The 26908-nt window shown below is 36.1% G+C and overlaps 1 protein-coding gene across 2 annotated transcripts in view; it reads left to right on the top strand.

Moving 5' to 3' along the window:
- The first annotated feature begins 1274 nt into the window (after positions 1 to 1274).
- lpcat3 (lysophosphatidylcholine acyltransferase 3) overlaps positions 1275 to 26908 on the top strand; it is a 36310-nt gene continuing 10676 nt past the window's right edge. The window contains exons 1-8 of one of the 2 annotated variants that reach the window (XM_049480287.1): positions 1275 to 1466; positions 6866 to 6973; positions 10875 to 10981; positions 17029 to 17122; positions 17360 to 17397; positions 19790 to 19968; positions 21632 to 21740; positions 24171 to 24257. In XM_049480287.1, the coding sequence (XP_049336244.1) occupies positions 1382 to 1466; positions 6866 to 6973; positions 10875 to 10981; positions 17029 to 17122; positions 17360 to 17397; positions 19790 to 19968; positions 21632 to 21740; positions 24171 to 24257 (807 nt within the window). In that variant the 5' untranslated portion in view covers positions 1275 to 1381. The remainder of the gene's footprint in view (positions 1467 to 6865; positions 6974 to 10874; positions 10982 to 17028; positions 17123 to 17359; positions 17398 to 19789; positions 19969 to 21631; positions 21741 to 24170; positions 24258 to 26908) is intronic. The other variant, XM_049480286.1, reaches the window with a different exon arrangement.

Genomic DNA, 26908 nt, shown 5'->3' with positions numbered 1-26908 from the left:
TTTAGCTGAAGGCTTTGCTGTGAGGTGTTGCTAAGAAAATACACCTGTTGCGAAACCGCGTTCTTTAGTAATAAGCGAGGTCTCCTCCCTGCGCTCCCGCACCACAGCCTGTTTACACAGCGAGACCGCCCACCTACTGTCTTCCCGATACAGCGGATAAACTACCGCTAACCGCTAGAGGGAGCCCGCGAGGGAGACCCCGATGAATGGGGATGAATGGAGCTGATCAGCTAAAAACCCAAAACAAGTGTTTAACTACTTATCTATTATATTCTTTAATTTTTATACAATATAATAAAGTATTTAGCTAAAAAAATACCTATACACTTTCATTGTTCTACAGCAAACGATTTAATAACAACAGATTCGCTAGCATTATTGCTAATCTACTATTTTTAATTTAATTTTCTCCCCAAATTGGAAGGCCAATTTCCCAACCCACGTATTAGGACTATATCCTCTATCTATCTCCAATACTTTGCAGTAAGATAAAAAACAGCACTTTTAAGAGATTTGTCTTTTTAATTTAATATAACAAGTTAAAATATCTAAAATCACAATAAAAATAAACCCAAATCCCTCCAAAGGATAGAGACCATCATTATCATTGTTTGAGGATTATTTAGGGATGGCTTAAAAAAAAAAAAGATCACAGATCCCTTACTGTACTGTATATCATCATACACCAATCAAGCATAACTGTATGACACTCTGCTGAGTATATGGGAGCACTTTAGTTATTTATCAATACAGGAGATTTTTACCAGAAAAAAATCTACTAGAAATAAATAAACTACTAGAAAATGTATAATCTACTTGAAATGCCCAAAACACTGGAAAAATCAGCAGCTCAGGCTTTAAAGTGTGGCAGCACCCTAAAGCAAAAGAGAGTTTCCAATACAAAATTCCAATATAAAAAATATAAAAAAAATCCAATACAAAATTCCAATATAAAAAAAATATAGTTAATTGGATTTAATTGGATTTTATATTGGAGTATTAGATACTTCTTTTGTGTGCATTACAAGCAGAAAAACAGAATTTTTATATTTTCATAAAAAGCGTCTGAAACAGTTAATTAATTGTAATTGCTTAATTTCTCCATAGGAAACCATTCATTTTTGGTCTCCCTCGTGGGCGCCCTCTAGTGGCCAGACCAAAAAAGGGAGAAAAAAAAGAGCTCTATCTGTAAAAGTGGGTGTTCTTCTGTTTACAGGCTCTCTCTGCACACACACACACACACTCCCTCACTCCCTCACTATCTCACAAACACACACACACTCCCCTCACACACACACACACACACTCCCTTACACACACACATCATCATCATCATCATCCTCGGAAGCTCTGGTTGGAGCTGCTTCCGCCCACACGAAAAATGGCAGCTCCCTTGCTGGAGACAGTCTCGGATTATTTAGGCTCGCCTGAGCCGGCGGTTCGCCTGATTCTCTCTATATTAATAGGTAAGCGTGGCTCGGTGTGAACGCGCCGTTTTTGAACCGGTTTATTGGGTTTAGACACTGCTGGAGGGTTTTAAAGGGGGTGAATTAGGGGGACACACGCTTTGGCTGGACTGGCTTATTCAGTGGGAGCTTGGCAGCTTGTGGGAGTGTGTGTTTTTAACTAGCTGAGATAAGCTAGTGTAAATAAATGAACTCTTTTACATCACATATTTAAGTCTATAGTCTGCCTTAGAAAGGTAAAAATGAGCTAAAAACTATATTAAAACAGTGGTAGAAAGGCAGACAGCTGTGTGAAGTAGTTACATGTTGTTATGTTTCTGATTGGACCAGATTAGACCAGTGTTTAAACTTGTTTAAAGTCATTTATTCGAATTTCTCTGTTCCACCTTAAATGGTGCAGCTGAGGCGCCAGAATGGAACTGCTGCACCATTTAAGGTGGATCGGGGAAGTCCAAATAAATGACTTTAAACAAGGAGAGACACAGACTTGAGTGGAAAATAAAGTTAAACTGTTTTTTAAGCTCCACACTTAAGAATAATGACTTAATTACTGCAAGCTGTTTAATTCAAAATGTACTATTTATACTAAAATACTAAATGAACTAAAAAGTTCAAGTACTGTGTAGTTAGCTGTGTAGTTATGTAGCTTATATAGGTTATATATAAAATTGTTTATAATATTTCTGAATTATGTTCCAGTGATGAAAAAATAAATGAGATAAAATAAAACACTACTGTCCTAATATAAAAGCTATATAAAATAAATCCCATTAACTTTTTTTTTAATTCCTAAACAAAATAAAAGTGTTTCAGATTATAAAGAATTAGTAAAAGTAAGCTTGTCTTATTTGTTCTGTAGTGCTGACATGCCCTTAAGTCTGTCTGAGTTGCTGATTATTTTTGTCCAGTGCAGTAGGCGGGGCTAAGTTACTGTTTATTCTCTCTTATTTTTAAACTGATAAACATCCTGATTTTGCTTAATTTCTCCATTGCTTTATAAATGCATTCATTTCAGGGTTAGTCCTTAATTTTAATTTATCTTAGAAGTCTTTTTTTGCATTATGTTGTTTTATAAACTTAAAAAAAAGGGTAAATGCTTAGAAGGCTTGTGACCGCAGTTAAAAAAAAAAATTCTGCTGATTTTATGATCTATTCTAATGGACGACAGGTCTCAATTAGACTACATGATGTCTGTTGTAACTTAGGCAGGGTCTGAAAGGGTTAAGTTAAAGGTCACATTCATTACTCTGTAGGTAGAAGTATAGATACTAAGGTTTTGGTGTTGTTTTTGAAAGTCAGAAGGACAGAAGCTTGGGCTGTGGACATTATAAGAGTCTGTGCACCGATCCTCTTCATACTAGGCTGTATATACATACGCATACACATTTATGTATATATATAGACATATATAAACGTCTGCTATGTTCTTGCTGGAGCTTGACATGACGTGACATGTGCAGGTGTGATGGATATCATGTGTATAAACCAATAGGGTGTTGGAATGGTAAATGTTTATACTTCTGTACATCCAACCACAATCAGATTCTCTCTATCTGGATGGAGAGATTTATCTGGATAGGAGTTTTATAGAACTATGAGAAGCCAGATTGAAAACGAGCTAAAATAAAATAAGAGGCTATTTTGTGAAAATGTAACGAATAGAAGTAAAAAGTCCTCTAAAAAAATTCTCAAGTAAAGTATAGATAACCAACATTTCTACTTCAGTAGGGAAAAAAGTGCTTATACTTCATTAATTGACACAAGGCATTTTTACCATGTTTGACCTCCAACTACTCCACAATACACAACTGTAATATAACTTAATACTTATGTAATTAATAGTATATAAAGTATTCTTCAAGAATTTAATGCTGTCATTTTGGTATTATGGTGACTTGTTCTATGTTTGACTTCCCATTATTCCAAAATGCTACAGTAATATTACTTGAAACATTTAACTTGAATACGTGAGAATAATATATTTAAGTATTTAGTGGTGTAACATACTTAGTGAAAACTATTACAAGTGTAGTAAAAGTGGAAGTAGGAGAAAAAATAGTACTCCCATAAAGAACAGAGACAGCATTTTAGTACTGTGCTGTAAGTACAGCAGTGACATAGACTTCTTTGTTCTTACACATCTATTATCTGGTCTTGAGTAACTTAATCCGATTTAAAGTGAGTGTGAACACAGCTGAAATGCATTGTCAGACATCTGACACAAGTAGGGTGGGTACAGATAAGGATAAAATGAGGAATAAAGGGCAGAAAAAGGCCTCTGAACTTTGAACTGACACATGGCCATGCCTGTTCATTCATGTGTGGAGGTGTAAATGTATGTAGGTAACAAACAGTAGCTAAGTGAACTATACTATACAAAAGCCGAACTCAAATAAATACATATTGGCACCTTCCTCACAACTTACTTTCTCAAGCATTTCAGGAAACACAATAATCATATATGAGAGGTGATATGACTGGCTATGTAAAAATGAGCAGCGGTTTAAGGAAATATGTTTTTTATGGTCGAGCAGTAAAAAATAAAGATAGAAAAGACAGAAAACTGTTAATATTTCAGTAGCCACAAATTGTAGAGCATTTCTAGTTAGCATACTAGACTTAATAAAACTCAACTATGCAATATTTTTTACAAAAGCAATCTTTATATTAAAGTAAAATCTCATAATTTACCCATTGGGGATTTCCAACATTCCCCTAAATGGTGGAAATTAGTTCAGTGAAGGTAGCCTAGTCTTGGAAAGCTATTAAAAGACACGTTTTATTTAGATTTAGTTATAATAAAGGATTAAATCTTAAGTCACACTCTTGACGTAGGCCATTATCCTAAACGGGCAGAATCAAATGATCTAATCAACTGAGGGTGTAGGAGATTTTACCACAGGAGACCTTGCAGCATCATGGGGAGATGATTTGGGCAAAAAAAGCAAACATTGGCATTGCAAGGTTTATTTGCATTGGGGATTAGTTAATGCAATCAGGGGTCACTTGGTTACTTACAAGACAAAATTAGCTATTTTATTTAAATAACATACTTCTGACTAGGGATGGTTGACTGGCAAATTAAAAAAAGGATCAATATTTATTCATGCGAGATATATAGTGTATAAGTGATCCAGAGACTAGTTTGTAAAACTGCATTTTGTACAAGATTTTATAATTGATCTAGCCTGTGTATATAACAGGCAGTGGGTGGCAATATCAAGTGGCCAAGCACAGAAAGTTAACACATTAAAACACACACATATATATATATATATATATATATATATATATATATATATATATATATATATATATATATATATGTGTATATATATATATATATATATATATATATATATATATATATATATATATATATACACATATATATATATATATATATACACATATATATACAGTGAGTCCAAGAAGTATTTGATCCCTTGCTGATTTTCTTTGTTTGCCCACTAATAAAGACACTATCCTTCTGCACTTTTAATGGTAGATATATTCTAACATGGAGAGACAGAATATCAAGACAAAAATCCAGAATATAATTTTAAAGAATATATTTTAATTAATTTGTATTTCAATGAGGAAAATAAGTATTTGATCCCTCTTGCCAAACACACTCAATACTTAGTGGCAAAGCCTTTGTTTGCAAGCACAGCGGTGAGACGTTTGTTGTAGTTAACCACAAGTTTAGCACACACACCAGGGGGAATTTTGGCCCACTCTTCTTTGCAGATCCTCTCTAAATCATGAAGGTTGGTGGGCTGTCGCTTGGCAACTCTGACCTTCAGCTCCCTCCATAGATTTTCGATCGGATTGAGGTCTGGCGACTGGCTGGGCCACTCCATGACCTTAATGTGATTTTTCTTGAGCCAATCCTTTGTTGCCTTTGCTGTATGTTTAGGGTCGTTATCATGTTGGAAGACCCAACCACGGCCCATTTTCAGATCCCTGGCAGAGGGGAGGAGGTTGTCCCTCAGGATTTTGCGGTACATGGCTCCATCCATCTTCCCAGTGATGCGGTGAAGTAGCCCTGTACCCTTGGCAGAGAAACACCCCCAAAACATTATGCTTCCACCTCCATGCTTGACGGTGGGCACAGTGTTCTTGGGGTCATAGGCAGCATTTTTCTTCCTCCACACATGGCGGGTGGAGTTGAGGCCAAAAAGTTCAATTTTGGTCTCGTCTGACCACAAAACCTTCTCCCAATAACTTGGTTCATCTTTCAAATGATCATTGGCATACTTGAGGCGCGCCTCCACATGTGCTCTCTTCAGCAGGGGTACCTTTCGGGCACTGCAGGATGTGAATCCATTGTTGCGCAAAGTGTTGCCAATTGTTTCCTTGCAAACTGTGGTCCCAGCTGCCTTCAGGTCATTTGCTAACTCCTGCCGAGTGGTTGCAGGATGATTTCTGACCGTTCTCAGCATCATTGCCACCCCACGAGGCGAAATCTTCTTTGGAGCACCGGGCCGAGGTCTGTTGATTGTCATGTTATACTCTTTAAACTTTCTGATAATTGCACCAATAGTTGTTACTTTCACATCCAACACCTTACTAATCTTTTTGTAGCCCATTCCAGCTTTGTGAAGGTCAACAATTCTGACTCTGAGGTCCTGTGACAGCTCTTTGGTTTTACCCATGTTGGAGACTTGAAATCTGTGTGATCTGTCTGATTCTGTGGACAGGTGTTTTTCACACAAGTGATTAGTGAGAACAGGTGGCTTCAGGTCAGGTAACAAGTTGATTGGGAGTGTCTAACTGGTCTGTAAAAGCCAGAACTGCTAATGAATACTAAGGGATCAAATACTTATTTCACTCCATGAAATACAAATCAATTAATATATATTCCTTAGATTTATTTTCTGGATTTTCTTTTTAATATTCTGTCTCTCCATGAAAGAATACATCTACCATTAAAAGTATAGAATGATCATGTCTTTATTAGTGGGCCAACGAAGAAAATCAGCAAGGGATCAAATACTTATTGGACTCACTGTATATATATATATATATATATATATATATATATATATATATATATATATATATATATATATATATGTATATGTATATATGTATATGTATATATGTGTATATTACAAATGAATGAGATCAGTGTTGTGTTAATGGATTAATGAGTGTGTGTGTATAAGGATTTAGCCTGCTGACACTTCTTGAATGGCTCTTGTATTACAAGGTCATCTGGCTGACTCACAACTCTGTACAAAGGGTCATTATCGGTCAGCTGACGTGACACAGTCAGTGTTAACCCCTCTGTTTCTCTCTCTCTCTCTCTTTCTCTCTCTCTGTTTTTCTGATTATTTCTTTATCTCTCTCTCTCTCTCTCTCTCTCTCTCTCTCTCTATCTCTGTCATCCACAGGTTACCCCTTTGCGCTGGTGTACCGGCGGTTCCTGTTTCATCAGTCTGCGTTTGTCATTCATCTGTTCCACACACTCTCAGGGCTGTCCCTGGCCGTGTTTAATTTTGGTGAGCCGGAAAAGGAACGAGGATAGAGGGTTGAGGGTTGAGGCTGGTGGTGGTGGGGGGGTTGAAAGGCTTAGAATAGAGCAAGCTGGTAGTTGCAACATGCAAGCATGTGCTGGATTAGATTAGCATGCTGCGATTATGATGTACAGTACATGTACGTTCAGACGTTTGTAGAGCTATGCTGGGTTAATGTTTTTTTTTTTTTTTTTTCCTGAAATCTGGAGGGTTAATCAGGGCCTAGTTGATTGATAACAGTCAATATTAGCCATTATTGTAGGTGGATATCCACAATTGGTTTTGAAGAATGTGTTGGAACAATAATGTAACATTGTTCCAATTGTTCTAGAGCCCAATTCCCAAGATGTACAATACAGCAATACAGACAAAACTTGAGATTAAACTTTAATTTTATACGGCAAATATGCAGCTGGCCAGATAACAGCTTGGGTCACCATTTTGCATTTTAACTTGTATAAAGTTTATATTGAATTACTTACAAAGCTTTTTTGGCTACGTTCACACAGCAGGTAAATGTGGCCCAAAATCCAATCTTTTTTCATATAAGACCGGTGTAATGCAACAAATCTAAGATTTTCAATTCAGAGTTGGACTACCACAATATGTGGTCCGGATACATATCCAAATTGCAGTAGTATAACTCTGTCTGAACAGCCAGATTGGAATTAATGTGACATTTACATCAATAAGAAGAAAAAGACTGAGAGGAGGGGGGTAAATGGACATACGTATACAGTAAAATGCACAACAGCGGTAAATAAGCGTTTAATTGGAGGGATAATGTGCAAACAGCACTGAAAAAATTGGATTCTGTGTAGTTAAACAAGGCCGCAAGGTGTTATTGCAGAGTCACATTAAATAAACATCGTAAAAAAAATATTTATAGAAAGGACTGGCTGTTTCTTTTGTCTTTTGAGCTCAAGCTCATTCATAACTCTTGTGATTCTTATGAGGGTGAAACCAAAACTTTACGTGAAATGCTGCTGTGTTGTGCAAATACGTCAGTTACACAGTGCAGACTAGTCAATCATGGGTCACATTAAAAAAAAGGTGAGAACAGTTTAAAATAAACATCAGATTTGGTTTTGAAAATCTTTTACTTGCTGTGTGAACGTAACCTCAGATTTCCTTTTTCCAAGTTAAACGGTGTAAAAGTTCCTTTCTGTAGCCAAAATAAGTGGGTTCATTATAGCCTGGATGATGAAATCAGTCAGTATTGGCCCAAGTTATTGGTCGATTCAAAGAGGTTTTATCATTACTGCAAAAATATTACTGATAATACAGCAATGTTTATTTACTTGTTTTGGTCCGAGCATTTCTTGGATTCAAGCGTGTTTCGAGCCGCACAAGGTGTACTTTTCCCGTCGTTACGATAGCAAAGGCCCTAAATTAAGCTATATGGTGCACGGATGACATCTCACCTCTATAGATCATTAAAATAGGTCCTTTTTTTAAACCATTTTCTCAAACCACTTGTGTAAAAACATCCATCTCTCCAAGGTGCGTTCCACAACTGAAATTTAGTGTATATATAAAACTTTATATTGCCACATAGTTGTTTCATACAGCAAATAGATTTCAGTCTAAATAACCGATGGCACATCTGACAACCTAGTGTAAATGATCTTGTCAGATAATGTCCAGATATTAATCCCTTGAATTGCTCAGGTATAAACTGGGTCAGAGGCTAGCACACTAGCTCGTCCCTATAGTGTATATAAGCCTCATTCATGTACTCTAGTAACCTTACAGGAAGTTAATCAAAGCTTTATGACACTGTTATATGTTATTATAATAGACTAAAGTACAATTTGGCCACTGCTATTTGTACTATGCTACTATCTCTAGCCTATATTTGTAGATTACAATGAGTCACACAGTGTCAGTGTATAAGAGATATTGTGATTTTAAAAAGTACTTGGTAACACTTTGCAATTAGGGTGCATGAATTAACAGCACTAACAGTAACAAACATTATTAAAGTAATGCTTTAAATATTCCACACTTGTAATTATTACCGCTATAAGTACTGTTGAAAATGTTGTAATGATTAATAATGATTAATAATAATTAATAATGTCTTAGCTAGTATTGTTTAGGAATGAGAATCACAGGGCATCTCACGATACGATATTATGACGATACATTGCCTACGATAACAATGATATCACAATACTGTGATACTGTAATTTCAATAAACTGTTGATATTTGATGCCACATATTGATATGATATTGTAAAAATCATACAATATATTGTGATTTTGATATATTGTCCCACCTCTAGTGTCAGTTAAAAATAACTTGAGATTAGATGAAATTCTGTCATAAGTTCTGTTTATTAATATACCCTTAATGTGATTAATAAACATCCCTGATTTTTTAATATACATTATTTATGGCATAATTAGAGATTACTGATCACCTCCAGTTATAGCTTGTAGAAGAATGTCTTGATGATTGGGATTATTAAAAACACAAATGGGCTTATTAAATCATATAAAGTAGTTTATATGCTGATATTTTTACTATAAGGTGCCTGTAGTTACTGTATGAATGTGTGTGTGTAAATAACATGTTGCTGTTCTTTTTAAACGCTGCACTGGGATATTACAGCAGGTTTGTATCTGTACTTTTTGTCTGTGTGTTTTGTGACGTACGGGCCTGTGCAAAAGTTTTAATCACCTGTAAAAGTTCCAAATTTAATTTTTAATGCTTCGTTTCTGAGCAGTAAGTTAATTTGCTCAGTAAAACACTAATATTAGAATAGATTCAAATAACATCCATACATAAGGGCACAATTTTACAACACTGTGTTTCTTTAAAATATTTTCAAATCTTTCCTAATGATTATTATACAGTATGAATCTACCTGGCAGTAGTTACGTAGTACGTGACTGGCTGCAGTGTAGGATACAGTGTAGGTTTGACCCAGAAGTATACATGGGCCTTTAGTTATGAGATTTAATCTATGTTTCAGAATAAATTAAAATTAATCTTCCTTTTGAACTTAGCAGTGATGACACTAAAATGGTAATAATACCTCACCAGGCTCTGTAAAATAGTGAAATAATTTGTCTTTATAAAAAAAAAATTCACATCATGGTTGAGATACACTGCCTGGCCAAAAAAAAAGTCTCCACCTGGATTTAAGTAAGTAAATGATGTGGGGTTGGTTGATGCTGCAGTTGGTCTGCAGGTCTAGGTTCAGCAGCAGCAGTATGTGCTGAAAGAATGAGGTCAGCTGACTACCTGAATATACTGAATATAGACCAGGTTATTCCATCAATGGATTTTTAATTCCCTGATGACACGGACATATTCCAAGATAACAATGTCAGGATTTGTGGGGCTGGAATTGTGAAAGAGTTCAGGGTTCAGGGAGCATGAGATCATCATTTTCACACATGGATTGAGAGAGAGTTCACCACAGAGTCCAGATCTTAACCTCATTGAGAATCTTTGGGATAAAGTGCTGGATGGAGAAGAGCTGCTTTGTGCAGTGGTCAGACTTTACCATCATCAATGCTGCTGCAAGATCTTAAAAAAAAGAAATAATGCGACACTTGGTTAAAGAAGCTTATAGAAACAATGCCACAGTAAAGGTGTGCTGCAATTAAAGCTAAAGGCGGTCCAACCAAATATTAAATGTGTGACCTTTTTATTTCTTTTTTTTTTGGCCAGAGAGTGTAAATGGTTTTGAGTAATAATTTTTTTAAGTAAAACTTTTGCACTGTTCCTTGTTTGTCTGTGTGTGTCTGTCTGGGAATAAAGAACTAGCGTGTGCCTTTGTTCCTCATTCTTCATTGTGAAGTTAAGTGAAGAGCTCAGCTGTATGCTGGACTACATTAACACACTATCTGTATTTCTCTCACTCACTCTCAGGGTCTCAGGTGTATCACTCCGCATTATGCATAGTTGTGCAATTCCTCTTCCTGAGGCTCATGGGAAGAACAGTGACTGGCGTACTGAGCAGCTTTATCTTTCAGATGGTGAGAAAGATGCTTACACCACACACGTACACACACACACACACACACACACACACAGTATGAAAGTGCTGATGTGTGTCAGTAATGAGACACTACAGCAGTGAGCATAGATTCTGGTGTTCCCTCAGCTTTAATACACCAACAACTTTTTATCTTATACTGTATTGACTTTAAATTGTGCACAGCACAGGCCAAAAGTTTGGACACACCTTCTCTTTTTCAATGCGTTTTCTTTATTTTCATGACTATTTACATTGTAGATTCTCACTGAAGCATCAAAACTATGAATTAACACATGTGGAGTTTTATGTACTTAACAAAAAAAAAGGTGAAATAACTGAAAATATGATTTATATTCTAGTTTCTTCAAAATAGCCCCCCTTTGCTCTGATTACTGCTTTGCACACTCTTGGCATCATTCTCTCAATGAGCTTCATTAAGAGGTGGTCACCTGATTGGTGATGGTTTTCCAACAGTCTTGAAGAAAGGAAGGAGTTCCCAGAGGTGTTTATTAGCACTTGTTGCTCCTTTGCCTTCTTCACTCTGTGCTCCAGCTCACCCCAAACCTTAAATCTGGATTGGGTTCAGGTGACTGTGGAGGTTCAGCTCATTTTTTGTTAAGTACATAAAACTCCACATGTGTTCATTCATAGTTCTGATGCCTTCAGTGAGAATCTACAATGTAAATAGTCATAAAAAATAAAGGAAATGCATTAAATGAGAAGGTGTGTCCAAACTTTTGGCCTGTACTGTATGTTTGAAGTTCACAGTACCAGTCACTTAACTTAAGTTAAAACTAAGCTAAGTAAACAAAACTGTATTTTTAAAAAAATTCAAACAAGGATGATTGATGTTAATCTAGACATATTTTTCTCCTGAAAAAAAACTCACTTCTTTGGGTGAGTAAAGTACTTTCGTTTATTTAGAGAAAGCTTTGATTTCTGAATTTCTTCAGCACTAAGGCAGGAGCATTAGCATTTGCATTAGCGGCTAACCGCTAGCTGTGCAGCCCCACAGAGTTACACTGAGGAACCCTGAGCGTTCTGGTAAGCCAGGGCGATATTAGCTAGCGGTTTGTCCCATATAGCTTGTTTTAACACGGTAAACACGCAGGCTACAGTCTGATAGATTTCCCTCTGAAGGATGAAAGAGCTAGCGCTTAGCTCTGTAAACGGCTAAGGCTGCTCCAGCAGTGCTAGCCAGGGTTAGCAGCAGGCTACAGGCTGATATAACTTACATTTGAACAGCTAAAGAGCTAGCGCTTAGCGCGGTTAGCGACTAATGCTAATGCTGCTCTAGCCCAGAGCTGGAGAACTAAACTGAAACTCGTGTATAACGCTGTACTGTTGTGGAGGGGCTTTACTGCTCCTTAATACCTGAATGGTAAAATTCATAAGGGGCAACGGATTATAATGCAAGCTGTTGATTTTTGGGAAAAATAAAGGATTTTAAGTGCGGTAGTTAAAGCTTCTCTCTCTTTACCCCGCTCTGCCTCCATCCTGGTTATGTCATGTGACCACAGTCTGTATTCACAGTGTCATTACAGCTTTTCTGATGTGTTTATAATGAAAACCTATATCATCATAACAATAAAAATATGATTTATCTTACAGATATGATGTAAACTGTTAATTTAAAATCAGTACACACGTCAGTCTGTGTAGCATCAATATTTATTTTATAATATATAAAAATCACCCGTTACTGTAGCCCTTATTGAAGACCCAGTAAGTCTAGTCAGTGGAATATGTGGAAGAAATGTCAAAAGTGAAAGAGCAGTAGTTTCAGTGGAATTTGCCTCAATAAGCAGTTTCATATCAGTAACTTCCACTGTGGTCACTGTGGCATCTGCTGCAGCATTTAAGGTGGAACAGAACAAATTGAACTACAGTTTAACAGTTTAGAAAAAGAAGTAAAACTGTGCCTTTCTTTGAAATTTGGATGTACAACAACATTTATTGTAATTTTTGTGCCAAACTGTGCCAAACCCATACACTAACTGTTCGAAATGTTTATAACACCTGACTATTTTTTCAATTTAAGCTCTTTAAAGCCTTTATCTGTAGTAAAGCAGTGCTGAACAGATTGTGTTACTACACTCTCTACTGCAGCATTTACACACTTACACATTTACATAGCACATTCACACTCTTATCATAATAACTAGAAAAATACACAGAAACACAGATAACTGTGTAACTACTAAAAATGTAAGCTTTTCCTTTAGAGAAATTACAGAAAAACAAAATGGGGTCAGTACAGAAAACTGGTACAGGAAGAGGTCTGTACCACATGGCAACAACACTGTTAGCTCAGCTTAACATTGCAGTCTCAGTTTCAGCAGTGAAGAGAAGAATTTGAGGTCTGACACGTGAAGAACTGCAGTAATAAAGTCATTGCTAAGATGATAAAATAAAAAAGCAGCTGGTCTGAATCATATATAATTAATTTTTGAGTGATTGACACCACTAATATAATGTAATTTAATGTTGTCAATGTAATGCTTATATTTTAAAAAAGGCTCTTAAAACAGAAATGCATAAAGCAATGTGCATGGAAAAAATATATGTCGTTAAAATATGTGGAGTCTCTCATGGTGACGGTATATTGTATAATATTATTGAATAATAAAAATAATGTTTTTTTTTTTTTTTTGTATTTTCCGGTACTAAACTCAAAGTATCGTATCGGTACTGGTATTAAAAAAAATCAGCCCTAGCCTTGAACGGTGTTTGCTTTGTAAATTACAAGCATACGCGTCAGAGCAATGCTTCACGTTAAGTTTCACTTTAAGCCCAGTCAGAATCTCAAGAGCCTTAAATGAGTTCAGGCTGCTGTCGGGCTTATCACAGAGAATTTGCTCCAGCTGGACACAGTATTCAGTCATAGACAGGTTTTAGTTTTTTTTCTTTGCCACTGGAGCGTGATTTTTAGCTGCTTTCGGCCAATTCATTAAAAACACTGTTTGGCTATGACAGGAGCCTGCTAATATTATTAAAACACAAACATCAGTCCAAATATTTTAGAGCCCTGTTATCTCGTTTTTCCCACCACTAAAGCCCTTCACTCATTGCTTCTGTCCATTTTCCCCTCTACACTTGTTTTTTTTTCCGTTATAGTTACTGTCTTTTTTTTATTTTTTTTTTATTCTCTTTGCTGCAAAAAGTTGCATGAATTCCATTCTGGCCGTTCAGTCTCATTGCCGCAAATCAGACATGTATCAGATTTTAATGCTGCATGTTGACCTGGATATGAATAGGAGTTATTGTAAGTTATTGTAAGTTATTGTAAGTTATTGTAAGTTATTGTAAGTTATTGTAAGTTATTGTAAGTTATTGTAAGTTATTGTAAGTTATTGTTCAACCCAGCGTCCGTTTACAGAAAAAGTCCTGACTAAGGGAGGGAAATTTGCCTCTAAAACGATATCACGATATTTCAGGGTATTTTATTTTTTAAAAAATGTAATTTAAGAATGTACTACTACAACAAAATGCATATTAAAGAATTTCAAACATTCGTTAGAAACAAAAAAACATCTATAAACTTTTGTTGTATTCATATATATTTTTTTTGTAAACAGTAACTTGCCATGTATTTAATTATGTATAAAAAAATTAAGTAATGTAAAAAGATAACTAAAGTGCAGCATATATAGAGCATGCAAATAAAGTGCCAAATATTTCAGAGCTCATGTTTTTTAAAGTGGCAAAAATCATAATTGTCAAGATTTCGGCCACATTTACCTTCTGTGTGAATGTAGTCTATGAGCTCAGAGACATTTTAGTGATTAGTTTTTGTAATAAAGATAAGCTTGCTGCACTCGTTTTACAGTTAATTTAGCTCAGAGTAGAGCATGGAAACATGCTACAATATGAAGTGCAACAATTCTTAAGGGGCACAACTATTAAGCACTGATTTAGCACTGATTTAGCATCTAGCTTAGAAAACAAACAGCGTATTCGCTTAGTGGCCTAATGGTCTCTTTAAATGTGTTTGTACAAGAAGCTTAATCTTCTCTGCAAAACTACAGATGTATGTCTAATGAGCACTAGGGAGATAATGAGAGTTTAGCTTGGGTCTTGTTTGTTTTGTAGCAGGCAGAGTTAGCGTATTAGCATGGTAAGCTGCACTATTTCCTTTTTGTGTGAAGGTAAAAGAAGTTAAAAATGTACTTGTGGGAGATTTTACAGAATGTAAGAAAAGGTCTTGCTTAACTTGATTAATAATTACAGTTCTGTTAGTCAAATACCGGAGCATTTCAGCAGTGGTGGATAAAGCCCCAAAACCATGTAGTTGAGATAAAGTAGAGATATTGAAGTAAAATTTTACCCCTGTAAAAAAAAGTAGAAGACTTCTCTGTAGACCTCCACTTGAGTAGAAGTACATAATATGTTTCCTCAGAATGTACTCAAATATTAAACGTAAAAGTACCCTGGTTTTATTAGGACTCATCATCATTTTTTTTTACAAGACTCTTTGATGCATAATCAGCTTGTTTTAGGTTAAAAAATCTCTAGTGTCATAAAAGTTTAGTGTCACTAAACTTTTCATTAGTTTTGTCAGATTAAAATAATTTTTAATTAATTAATCACAGAAAATTAAACTCTAAAGAATAATTTTAACCTCCACAGAAATCGTATTTTTCGCACTGTAAGGCACAGGGGTGTCACCATGTTTTCCTTCTAATTCAAACTGTATCGCTAAGTTAATTTAAGTAAACAAAACTGTAGAATTTTTTTTCGTTTTTTTAAATTACAGTCAAACATAATGATGTAATGTTCAACCCAGCATTCGTTTGCAAAAAAGGTCTCCAGACTAAGGGAAGGAAAATTTGCCTCTAAAATATCATCACAATATTTCAGGGAATTTTTACAATAATGATATTCTTGGTTACATGGCAAAACATTATTTTTTAATTTTTTTTTTACTTATTTATTTATTTTAAGAATGCTACTGCAACAAAATGCTTATTAAAGAGTAACATTCTTTATACACTCTTTCTAATTATATATAAAATAACAATATTAATGTATCAAAATAATAAACAGTGATAAAGTAATGTAAACAACAAGAATCTAACAGATAACTAAAGTGCAGCATATATAGAGCATGCATATAAAATGCTAAACAAACGATTAAAAGTAAATACAGTAAATATCAAAACAAATACATAATATACTGTTTTTAATAATATCACAATATCAAAATACAGAGTTTTTTTACTATGTCTAAAATGTTTGCGATATTATTGCGTGCGATAGTATTGCGGGTCAGAGTGCAAGTAGTGCTGGGCTGTATGACCAAAAATGTATTTTTCAAAATTCTGACGGTTTCACTGTATATAACAGTATTTTTTATTTATTTATTTTATTCATTTATTTTTTGCATGACTGGGATTTTATATAGGTTTGTTGACTTACTATACTGTATATGTAATATAAAACACTAAGGCTTTAAATTAAGGTTTTGATTACTGTTGGCTTTATTTTGTCCCACAAAACTAAACAAAATTTGAAGAAATTAGACTTCGTTAGCAGAAAAACAGCTGAAAATTTAAACAACAGACCTAAAAATCTCCTAGATGAGGAGATCTGCGCAAGGGCAGTAGCCAGACCAAGCCAAAAAAAAATCCTGCTTTTGTGTTTTATTGAGCTAAACAGATCAGTTCAACAGGTCAGATTTTAGAAGTGATGTAAAATATGTAGTTAAAATGATAAATTGATCCTCAGTTTTACAGTGTTTTGGTCTCTCCCCATTAAAACAGACAGAGAAGGCTGTTCTTCCGTGACCTTAGATAACTGCAGGCTGCTACTAAAAAAGATGGACTTTGACTGTATGCTTGCACTGGGTGGCTACTGAATGTCCAACAGGTCAAACTTGAGTTGACTGATTAGGAAAGAATTTATCTATATCTTAGATATAATTTAATTTTTAGACTCTCAGTTTATCAGTTATGGGAAGTTGAATTTGCATGTGTTGTTTGTGTGTTTTATGCCAAAAAAAGCTCTATTTTTTCACACTTTGCTCTCTCTCTCTGTGTTGCACAGACGTATCTATTAACTGGTTACTACTACACAGCGACGGACGAGTACGACATCAAGTGGACCATGCCTCACTGCGTCCTCACACTCAAACTCATCGGTACGCCTCCCATTTAACACCCTGTTCACAGGTTTATACACAAATACCAGTAACCCAACACTGGGAACTGCTCAGGTGTGATCACTGACTGAGCTCACACCATCACACTCTCAGGCCCCGCCCCTTGATTTGCATCAACACGTAGTCGTAAATAATTTGTGTCAGTTGACACCTCCACACACACGTGCTTCCCGTGTCGTTATTAATGATGGTGTCTGACTGTTTTTGTGATTACAGGTTTAGCGTTTGATTACTACGATGGAGGAAAAGAAACAGTGAGTCGATTGAATCTCCATTGTTCTTTTATATGTTAACCTCTTTCGGTTCTTTTGGTCATTTTATTTTTTGTTTAATTTAATTTTATTTGTACCACTTTATTGTTATTATTATTATTTTTATTATTATTGTTATTATTATTAAGTACAGTACCAGTCAAAAGTTTGGACATATCTTCTCATTTATTTATTTTTTATTTTTTTATTTCTTTACTTAATTTAGTTTTTCACATTGTAGATTAATATTAGACATAAAAACGAATAAGGGACACATATGGAACAGTATTCTGCACAATCCCCTGACCTAAACCTACGGAGCCCCTAAAGGGACATGTTAAGCACCACATACCAAGTGGTGAGCACGAGATAGTAAGTGGTGAGCATGAGATAGTAAGTGGTGAGCACCACATACTAAGTGGTGAGCATGAGATAGTAAGTGGTGAGCACCATATACTAAGTGGTGAGCACCATATACTAAGTGGTGAGCATGAGATAGTAAGTGGTGAGCACCACTTAAAACTCTTTGTCTTTTTTTATATGTATGTAATCATTTGCATATTTGATCCTCATGGGAACAGTATTGAGAGGTGGAGGTGACATAAGCATGCAAATATAGACAACAAAGACTTTTTTTGTTGCCTAAACAGCTTATTTTGGGTAAAAGAAAAAAGTGTCTACTGTCACTCTAGGTTTATAAATCATTTAATTTGGGTTTTAAATAAACATTTTGACTAATTAATCACAGAAAAAAATAATGTGTTAAAAATATTAATACTGGCTAATCGCCTTCCTTGGTACCTTTTGACCAGGCACAGTGACCGTTCCATTGGCCCTCTTAATGGCATGTTTTGGCACCATTTCTATTGGTCCATTCATCATTTAAATGTTAAACAGTATTCCAGGCAGCTAGACATTTTTTTTTTTATTTGGCTGATTTTTTGTTTTATTAATTCTTTAACTTGATCATTAGCATCATTATTCATTCTGATTCTGACACTCTGCACTAATGTTGTTATGTAGTAATAGACTGGGCTCTAAGCTGCGGTTGGCCAATCCATACTCAGGGGTTTATGAAGGTTAATCAGTTTACTGACTGTTGGGTCTTTTAGAAAGGGCTGTGTTTAAGTTTTAAAGGGTCTGTGGGACACTAAAACCTGTGTTTTAGCTTGTTAGAGAGCTAAGGGGCTACATCTAATGGGAAAGCGTGTACCTGTAAGGTGAATGCAGAACTGAAATAGATTTTGAACGAGGAAATTCCCTTCCTGGGAACTGTAACAGTGGACTGTATTTGAGTAGGTTTGGAAAACCATGTAGTATCCAGGTCACCTTTTTATCCAAGCATGTTTAGTTTGGCGTTAGTAGGAGTGGGACAAAAGAATGTTATATTGTGATATATCATTTTATTTTTGTAAGACTTGCCTCCCAATTTGACTTTCTAAAGTTATTGCTTCATTCCTCCACATGGTGGCGCTATAATCAGAAAAATTCTGTAAAACTGACTCCAATAAACCCATAATTCCTGGTATTTGCTTATTTAGAAGTATTTTATCCTCTTCAGTAATAAAACTTATCGTAAAGAAATTATAATGCGATATATTGAATTGAGTATCCCAGTATTGTGATATCATTGCTATCATTGGCAGCATCTCGAGATTGTATCGTATTGTGAGATGCCCTGTCATTCCCATCCATGTTCGTTATTATACTATGTGCTCTTCATTCAGCGATTGCGAGTTATTAGTGGTCAGTATTAGGTTCATTTCTAGATCACTTGACAGTAATCAACATTATGGGTGATACACCAGAGTTCAAAAGAGGACAAATTGTTGGTGCACGTCTTGCTGCCGCATCAGTGACCAAGACAGCAAGTCTTTGTGATGTATCAAGAGCCACGGTATCCAGGGTAATGTCAGCATACCACCAAGAGGGATGAACCACATCCAACAGGATTAACTGTGGACGCTGTAAGAGGAAGCTGTCTGAAAGGGATGTTCGGGTGCTAACCCGGATTGTATCCAAAAAACATAAAACCACGGCTGATCAAATCACGGCAGAATTCAATGTGCACCTCAACTCTCCTGTTTCCACCAGAACTGTCCGTCACCACAACAAATTATTGTGTTCTAAAACCAGGTGTTTCAGTTTACAATACTTTAATAATGTAATTATTGTGATGGGCCTTGATGCAGTTTTTTTTTTGTTGGTTTTTGACACCTATGATCACTCAGGAAATTATCTGTGGTGTGAATGATCTCAAGATCTCATTAAGTGATAACAGCCCTCTCCCCAGTACATATTTTTGTTTCAGTTCATTAACCATTAAGCTGCTGTCCTAATGAGCAGACCTGTGAGTTCACTGTGTTTCTGCTTTTCTTTGCTTTTTGTCTGTAAGTCTCAGTTAAGTGCAGAGCAGAAGCAGGCTGCTATAACGTCCACGCCGTCTCTTCTGGAGGTCTGTGGCTTCTCCTATTTCTACGGTGGTTTCCTGGTAGGGCCGCAGTTCACGCTACGCAACTACCTGAAACTGGTTTCCAGAGAAATGAGTGACTGTCCTGGCCAGGTGCCCAACAGGTGAGGTATTACAGACCACAGAGTCACTGAACGCAAAGTTAAAATAAAAGTTTGACCTAGAATCACATTTGCTCATTTTTTCCCTCCATTTTTTCCGTCCATCAGCCCAGACGTGTTTGTTGTCTATTGTTTGCTTCTTTAGATTATAGATTATTCTTTAGCTCTGTCACAAAAATAGAGACCATATAAAAATGATGTGTTTCTTTGATTTTACCAAATAAAAAATCTCTAGAATATAATCAAGAAAAACATGGATGATCACAAGCCCCAAAACAAAGCAGTGCTGCTTGATTTTTTTGCCAGGAGTATAAGCCATAAAGCACTGTGTAAGACTGGTGGAGGAGAACATGATGCCAAGATTCATGAAAACTGTGATTAAAAACCAGGATTATGCCACCAAATATTGACTTCTGAACTCTTAAAACTTTATGAATATGAACTTGTTTTCTTTGCATTATTTGAGGTTTGAAAGCTCTGCATCTTTTTTGTTATTTCAGACATGTCTAATTTTTTGCAAATAAATGCTCTAAATGACAATATTTTTATTTGGAATTTGAGAGAAATGTTGTCTGTAGTTTATAGAATAAAACAACAATGTTCATTGTACTCAAGCCTATACCTATGAATAGCAAAGTAAGAGAAACTGATTCAGTTTCACTAAAGTGGTCTCTTATTTTGGTGTATAGCCAAAAGTATTCACTCACTAAATCCAAATAATTGAACTCTGGTGTTTCAATCACTTTTATGGCCAGAGGCGTATAAAAAAAACAAATAGGCATGCAGACTGCTTTTACAAACATTAGTGAAAGAATGGGTCACTCTCAGGAGCTCAGTAAATTCCAGCGTGGTACCAAAATAGAATGCAGCGCCTGTGCAACAAGTCCAGTCGTAAAATGTACTCACTACTAAATAGTCCACAGCCAACTGTCAGTGCTATTATAACACAGTGGAAGTGACTGGGAACGACAGCGATTCGGCCATGAAGTGTTGGACCATGTTGCTGACTTTTTGCAGAATCAATAACTACAGCCCTCCAAACACTTGGTCAAAATAAAGATAAAGAGACAGTGCCTTCAGACCTCAAATAATGCAAAGGAAACAAGTTCATATTCATTTAGAAACAACAATATTAATGTTTTAACGCAGGAAGAGTTTAAAATTAAATTTATCATGTGTCTTGGCATGCTCTCCACCAGTCTTTCACACTTGTTTTGGGTGACTTTATGCCTTATACTTCTGGTAAAAAAATTAAAGCAGCACAGCTTTGTTTGATGGCTTGTGACCATTCAGTTTCTCTTTTATTACATTTCGTAGGTTTTCAAAAGGAACATCGTTTACGAGGATAATGTAACTTTATGTAGCGTTTCTGCTGTTTGTCATTTCTTAGACCTCATCTCTAAACCTTTAGCTTTGACTCCCAATAATGCCATGATTTTAACACTGTATAATGAATGTATCTGTTTTACCTTTGGTGTACCTGTATGATCAAACTCCAATTTTACATAGATTGTTTTAATTCTCCTGTTCTAAACTAACTAAAAGAATATCAAACTTGTCTTGGCTGATCGAGATTAACTGGGGCAGAGATGAATTAATGAGTTAATGTAATTTTTTGGCAAAAGTATGATGTTAACACATCCTATAATTCCTCATTGTACTGTAGTGGAATCCCAGCCTTGAAGCGATTCTGTTTGGGTTTGTTCTTCCTGTCCATCTTTGCAACGTGTGGGTCGTACTACCCTGACAGCTACTACCTAACAGATGAGTATGAGGTCAGTGAATTGCTGTTGAATAACACGGTCATGGTATTATTAGTTTATATTGATGCTGTCTGCATTTGTATGCTTTTACTATAAACTACTTAAGCAACACTTGAGTACAAAAAAATGATTTGAATACTTTAGTACTTCCTTCATTTAAGTGTGGAGCTTAAAGAATACGTCAACATCTACTCAAGCATCTCTTTTGATACAGCACTTTTACCTAAGTCTGGTTCTCTAGTACTTTATAGAGGACTAATAGAAATAGTCTAAAATGATTTGGAACAGAATCTCTTTATTATTGGAGGGCACTGTGTATATATACATATATATATATATATATATATATATATATATATATATATATATATATATATATATATATACAGTGCCCTCCATAATTATTGGCACCCCTGGTTAAGATGTGTTCTTTAGCTTCTCATAAATTGAGTTTTGTTCAAAATAATATAGGACCACGATGGAAAAAAAGAGTAAAATACAACCTTTAACTCAAGTGAATTTATTCAGTAGGAAAAAAATCCCACATTAAGAAATAATGATTTAACATCAAATCATGTGTGCCACAATTATTAGCACCCCTGATGTTAATACTTTGTACAACCCCCTTTTGCCAACAAAACAGCACCTAATCTTCTCCTGTAATGTTTCACAAGATGGGAGAATACAGAAAGAGGGATCTTTTACCATTCCTCTTTGCACATTCTCTCTAAATCATCCAACGACCTGGGTCCTCTCCTCTGCACTCTCCTCTTCAGCTCACCCCACAGGTTTTCAATGGGGTTGAGGTCTGGGGACTGAGATGGCCATGGGAGGAGCTTGATTCTGTGTGCGGTGAACCATTTCTGTGTAGATTTGGCCACATGTTTAGGGTCATTATCTTGCTGAAAGACCCAGTGACGACCCATCTTCAGCTTTCGGGCAGAAGCCACCAGATTTTGTTTTAAAATGTCCTGGTATTTTAGAGCATTCATGATGCCATGCACCCTAACAAGGTTCCCAGGGCCTTTAGAAGAGAAACAGGCCCACAGCATCACTGATCCCCCGCCGTATTTCACAGTGGGCATGAGGTGCTTTTCTGCATACTCAGCTCTTGTGTTACGCCAGACCCACTTAGAGCATTTGTTGCCAAAAAGCTCTATCTTTGTTTCATCTGACCAAAGCACACGGTCCCAGTTGAAGTCATAGTACCGCTTAGCAAACTCCAAACGTTTGCGTTTATGATTGTGAGTGAGAAATGGTTTCTTCCGTGCATGCCTCCCAAACAGCTTGTTGGCATGTAGATAGCGCCTGATGGTTGTTTTGGAGACTTTGTGACCCCAAGAAGCTACCATTTGTTGCAATTCTGTAACAGTGAGCTTTGGAGAACCTTTTATTTCTCTTATCATCCTCCTCACTGTGCGTGGTGGCAAAATAAACTTGCGTCCTCGTCCAGGCTTGTTTACCACTGTTCCAGTTGTTTTAAACTTCTTAATAATTCCTCTGACAGTAGATATGGACAGGTGTAGGCGAGTAGCGATTTTCTTGTAGCCATTGCCTGACTTGTGAAGGTCAACACACATCTGCCTCACTTGAATGGTATGTTCCTTTGTCTTTCCCATGTTGAAGATAAATGGCCTCTGTGTCACGTCATATTTATACCCCAGGGAAACAGGAAGTTGTGAATTATTAATTAAATGTTCCTACATACTCTGATCAACTTCGTAAACTACTGTAGAAGTGACAGAAATACTTTTATTAAATTTATTTCCTAAGAATTGTTAGGGGTGCCAATAATTGTGGAACAGGTGATTTTATGAAGAATAATTATTTCTTAGTCAGGGATTTTATTTCCCCCTTAAAATTCACTTGAGTTAAAGGTTGGACTTTACTTTTTTTTCCCATCGTGGTCCTATATTATTTTGAACAAAACTCAATTTATGAGAAGCTAAAGAACACATCTTAACCAGGGGTGCCAATAATTATGGAGGGCACTGTATACATTGATCTCCATTAGAAGGTAAGTTCCTGTAAATATGTAATATTCTGTAATTATAATACACTGTCATGCCAAATGTCCAGGACAGGTACTTGGTCTCCTGCCTTAAATATGGATGTGATTTGTGCTGCACTGTCCACTGTGGGTGGTAATAGTAGACTGCTATGATATATTTCGGGTTCACATGTTACACTGTGGATCAGGGAGTGTTAAATACCCACAGGACCTGAGCACAATGGCTCTCAAGATAACACCTTTAAAATTATACAGGTGTGGGTAACACTTCATGAACAATTTACATTTGCTGTCCCATGACTTTTGGCATGTCTGTTTTTATTGTGGTCAAAGTGCCACTTCAATTATTAATTATGCTGTGCTCTCATGTTTTTATTTTATTTTTTATTTTTTATTTATTTTTTATTTTTTTATCTCCCAATTTTTTTTAGGCTCAGCCGTTTTGGTACAGGTGTGTGTTTATCCTTCTGTGGGCTAAAGTCAATCTGTACAAATACGTTAGCTGCTGGCTAATAACGGTGAGTATACACATTACACACACACACACACACACACACACACACACACACTTTTTATCAACACAGTTTATTTAAGCATTGAATTGTGTTATGTACAGTTGTGGTCAAAAGTTTACATACACTTGTAAAAAAACAATGTTATGGCTGTCTTGAGTTTTCAATAAGTTCTACAACTCTTATTTTTCTGTGATAGAGTGATCGGAACACATACATGTTTGTCACAAAAAACTGTCATAAAATTTGGTTCTTTCATAAATTTATTATGGGTCTGCTGAAAATGTCACCAAATCTGCTGGGTCAAAAATATACATACAGCAACATTAGTATTTGGTTACATGTCCCTTGGCCATTTTCACGGCAACTAGGCGCTTTTGGTAGCCATCCACAAGCTCCTGGCAAGCTTCAGGTCGAATGTTTGACCACTCTTCTTGACAGAATTGGTGCAGTTCAGCTAAATGTGATGGTTTTCTTGCATGAACCCGTTTCTTTAGCACTGTCCACATGTTCTCAATGGGGTTTAAGTCAGGACTTTGGGAAGGCCATTCTAAAACCTTAATTCTAGCCTGGTTTAGCCATTCCTTTACCACTTTTGATGTGTGTTTTGGGTCATTGTCTTGTTGGAACACCCAACTGCGCCCAAGACCCAACCTTCGGGCTGATGGTTTTAAGTTTTCCTGCAGAATTTGGAGGTAATCCTCCTTCTTCATTATCCCATTTACTTTCTGCAAAGAACCAGTTTCACTGGCAGCAAAACATCCCCAGAGCATAATACTACCACCACCATGCTTGACAGTAGGCATGGTGTTCCTGGGATTAAAGGCCTCACCTTTTCTCCTCCAAACATATTGCTGGGTGTTGTGGCCAAACAGCTCAATTTTTGTTTCGTCTGACCAGAGAACTTTCCTCCAGAAGGTTTTATCTTTGTCCATGTGATCAGCAGCAAACTTCAGCCGAGTCTTAAGGTGCCTTTTCTGGAGCAAGGGCTTCTTTCTTGCACGGCAGCCTCTCAGTCCATGGCGATGTAAAACACGCTTGACTGTGGAGACTGACACCTGTGTTCCATCAGCTTCCAAATTCTTGCAGACCTGCTTCTTGGTGATTCTTGGTTGACTCTTGACCATCCTGACCAATCTCCTCTCGGCAGCATGTGATAGCTTGCGTTTTCTTCCTGATCGTGGCAGTGACACAACTGTTCCATGCACTTTATACTTGCGTATAATTGTCTGCACAGTTTCTCTTGGGACCTGTAGCTGCTTTGAAATGGCTCCAAGTGACTTCCCTGACTTGTTCAAGTCAATAATTCGCTTTTTCAGATCCACACTGAGTTCCTTTGACTTTCCCATTGTAGCTTTTGTAGCTGAGTCTAATCACTGGGTCAAATGAGCCCTATTTAAATGGGCTCATGAGAAGTCAACAGCTGTAGTCAATCAGAATCACTTACAAGAAGTGAAGAGGCCATGACATGAAGCTAATTTGATTGACACAACTCGCTACATCACCAAAATTGACAAATTTTGTTGCTGTATGTATATTTTTGACCCAGCAGATTTGGTGACATTTTCAGCAGACCCATAATAAATTTATGAAAGAACCAAATTTTATGACTGTTTTTTGTGACAAACATGTATGTGTTCCGATCACTCTATCACAGAAAAATAAGAGTTGTAGAACTTATTGAAAACTCAAGACAGCCATAACATTATGTTTTTTTACAAGTGTATGTAAACTTTTGACCACAACTGTAAGTGTATAGCTAATATTTACAAATGACTGTATAGGATTTCTGCTTTGTTAATAATGGCTTTTGAATGCCATTTGAATTGCCATCATAATATCAGACCTGTTTCCAAGACTGGGATTGGCTTTCTGATTATCTAAATCCTCACGTTCTGATACACAGAGTTGTGCGCTTTAGCAATTTATGCAAATTTATGTCTGAATTATCATCACCTATTAAAGAAACAGGCCAAGTTTAAGTGAGCCCTGTCATTTCTTGTCAGCATATTCCGCTGAATCTGTGCCATTTCTGTCCACAGGAAACTACATGTATAAAAGTGCACACAAAATAACTTTAAAACACATTTTTATTATTAGGCATAGTGTCTTGCACATTGACCTAATTGCAAAGGTATAGTATGTAATTACAACATTAATAAAAACTGCTTAGAACACTGAAAAAAAATAGCATTTGTTACCTGTCCTCACCCTCTAACTATAAACTTTACCATTAAATATAATTATTAAAATAAAATCCTTCAGGGATGTATTTTTTTTACATTGTTGTGTGACTCCAAATCCCATCTATGCTTTAACATTTTTTTTTCATAATAAATCCATAATATTTAAGTTAAAATACAAATTTTAGTTGTGTCCCTGGGTTTGACTCAGTCCTGTTACTGTAACACATTACCCTAAATATCTGAAACATCTGGAACATTCTACAAGTCACATCTACAACAGGAAGTGACATCAGCTGGTTCTTCTGAAGATCATGGGAAGACCAAAATAATTAAGTTCCCTCATGTGTTTTTCTGTATGTTTGATCATATTGTAACGATGACCGAGGAGCTCAATCTCAAAACTCAGTCCTGTTACCTAAATTAATTCTTAGATTTGATTAGTTTATTTTAAATACAAATTTAGGGAAAATC

Source organism: Astyanax mexicanus, chromosome 6 (genome assembly GCF_023375975.1).
Source record: "Astyanax mexicanus isolate ESR-SI-001 chromosome 6, AstMex3_surface, whole genome shotgun sequence".
NCBI classification, from domain to species: domain Eukaryota; kingdom Metazoa; phylum Chordata; class Actinopteri; order Characiformes; family Acestrorhamphidae; genus Astyanax; species Astyanax mexicanus.
This window is presented reverse-complemented; position numbering and strand designations above follow the sequence as displayed.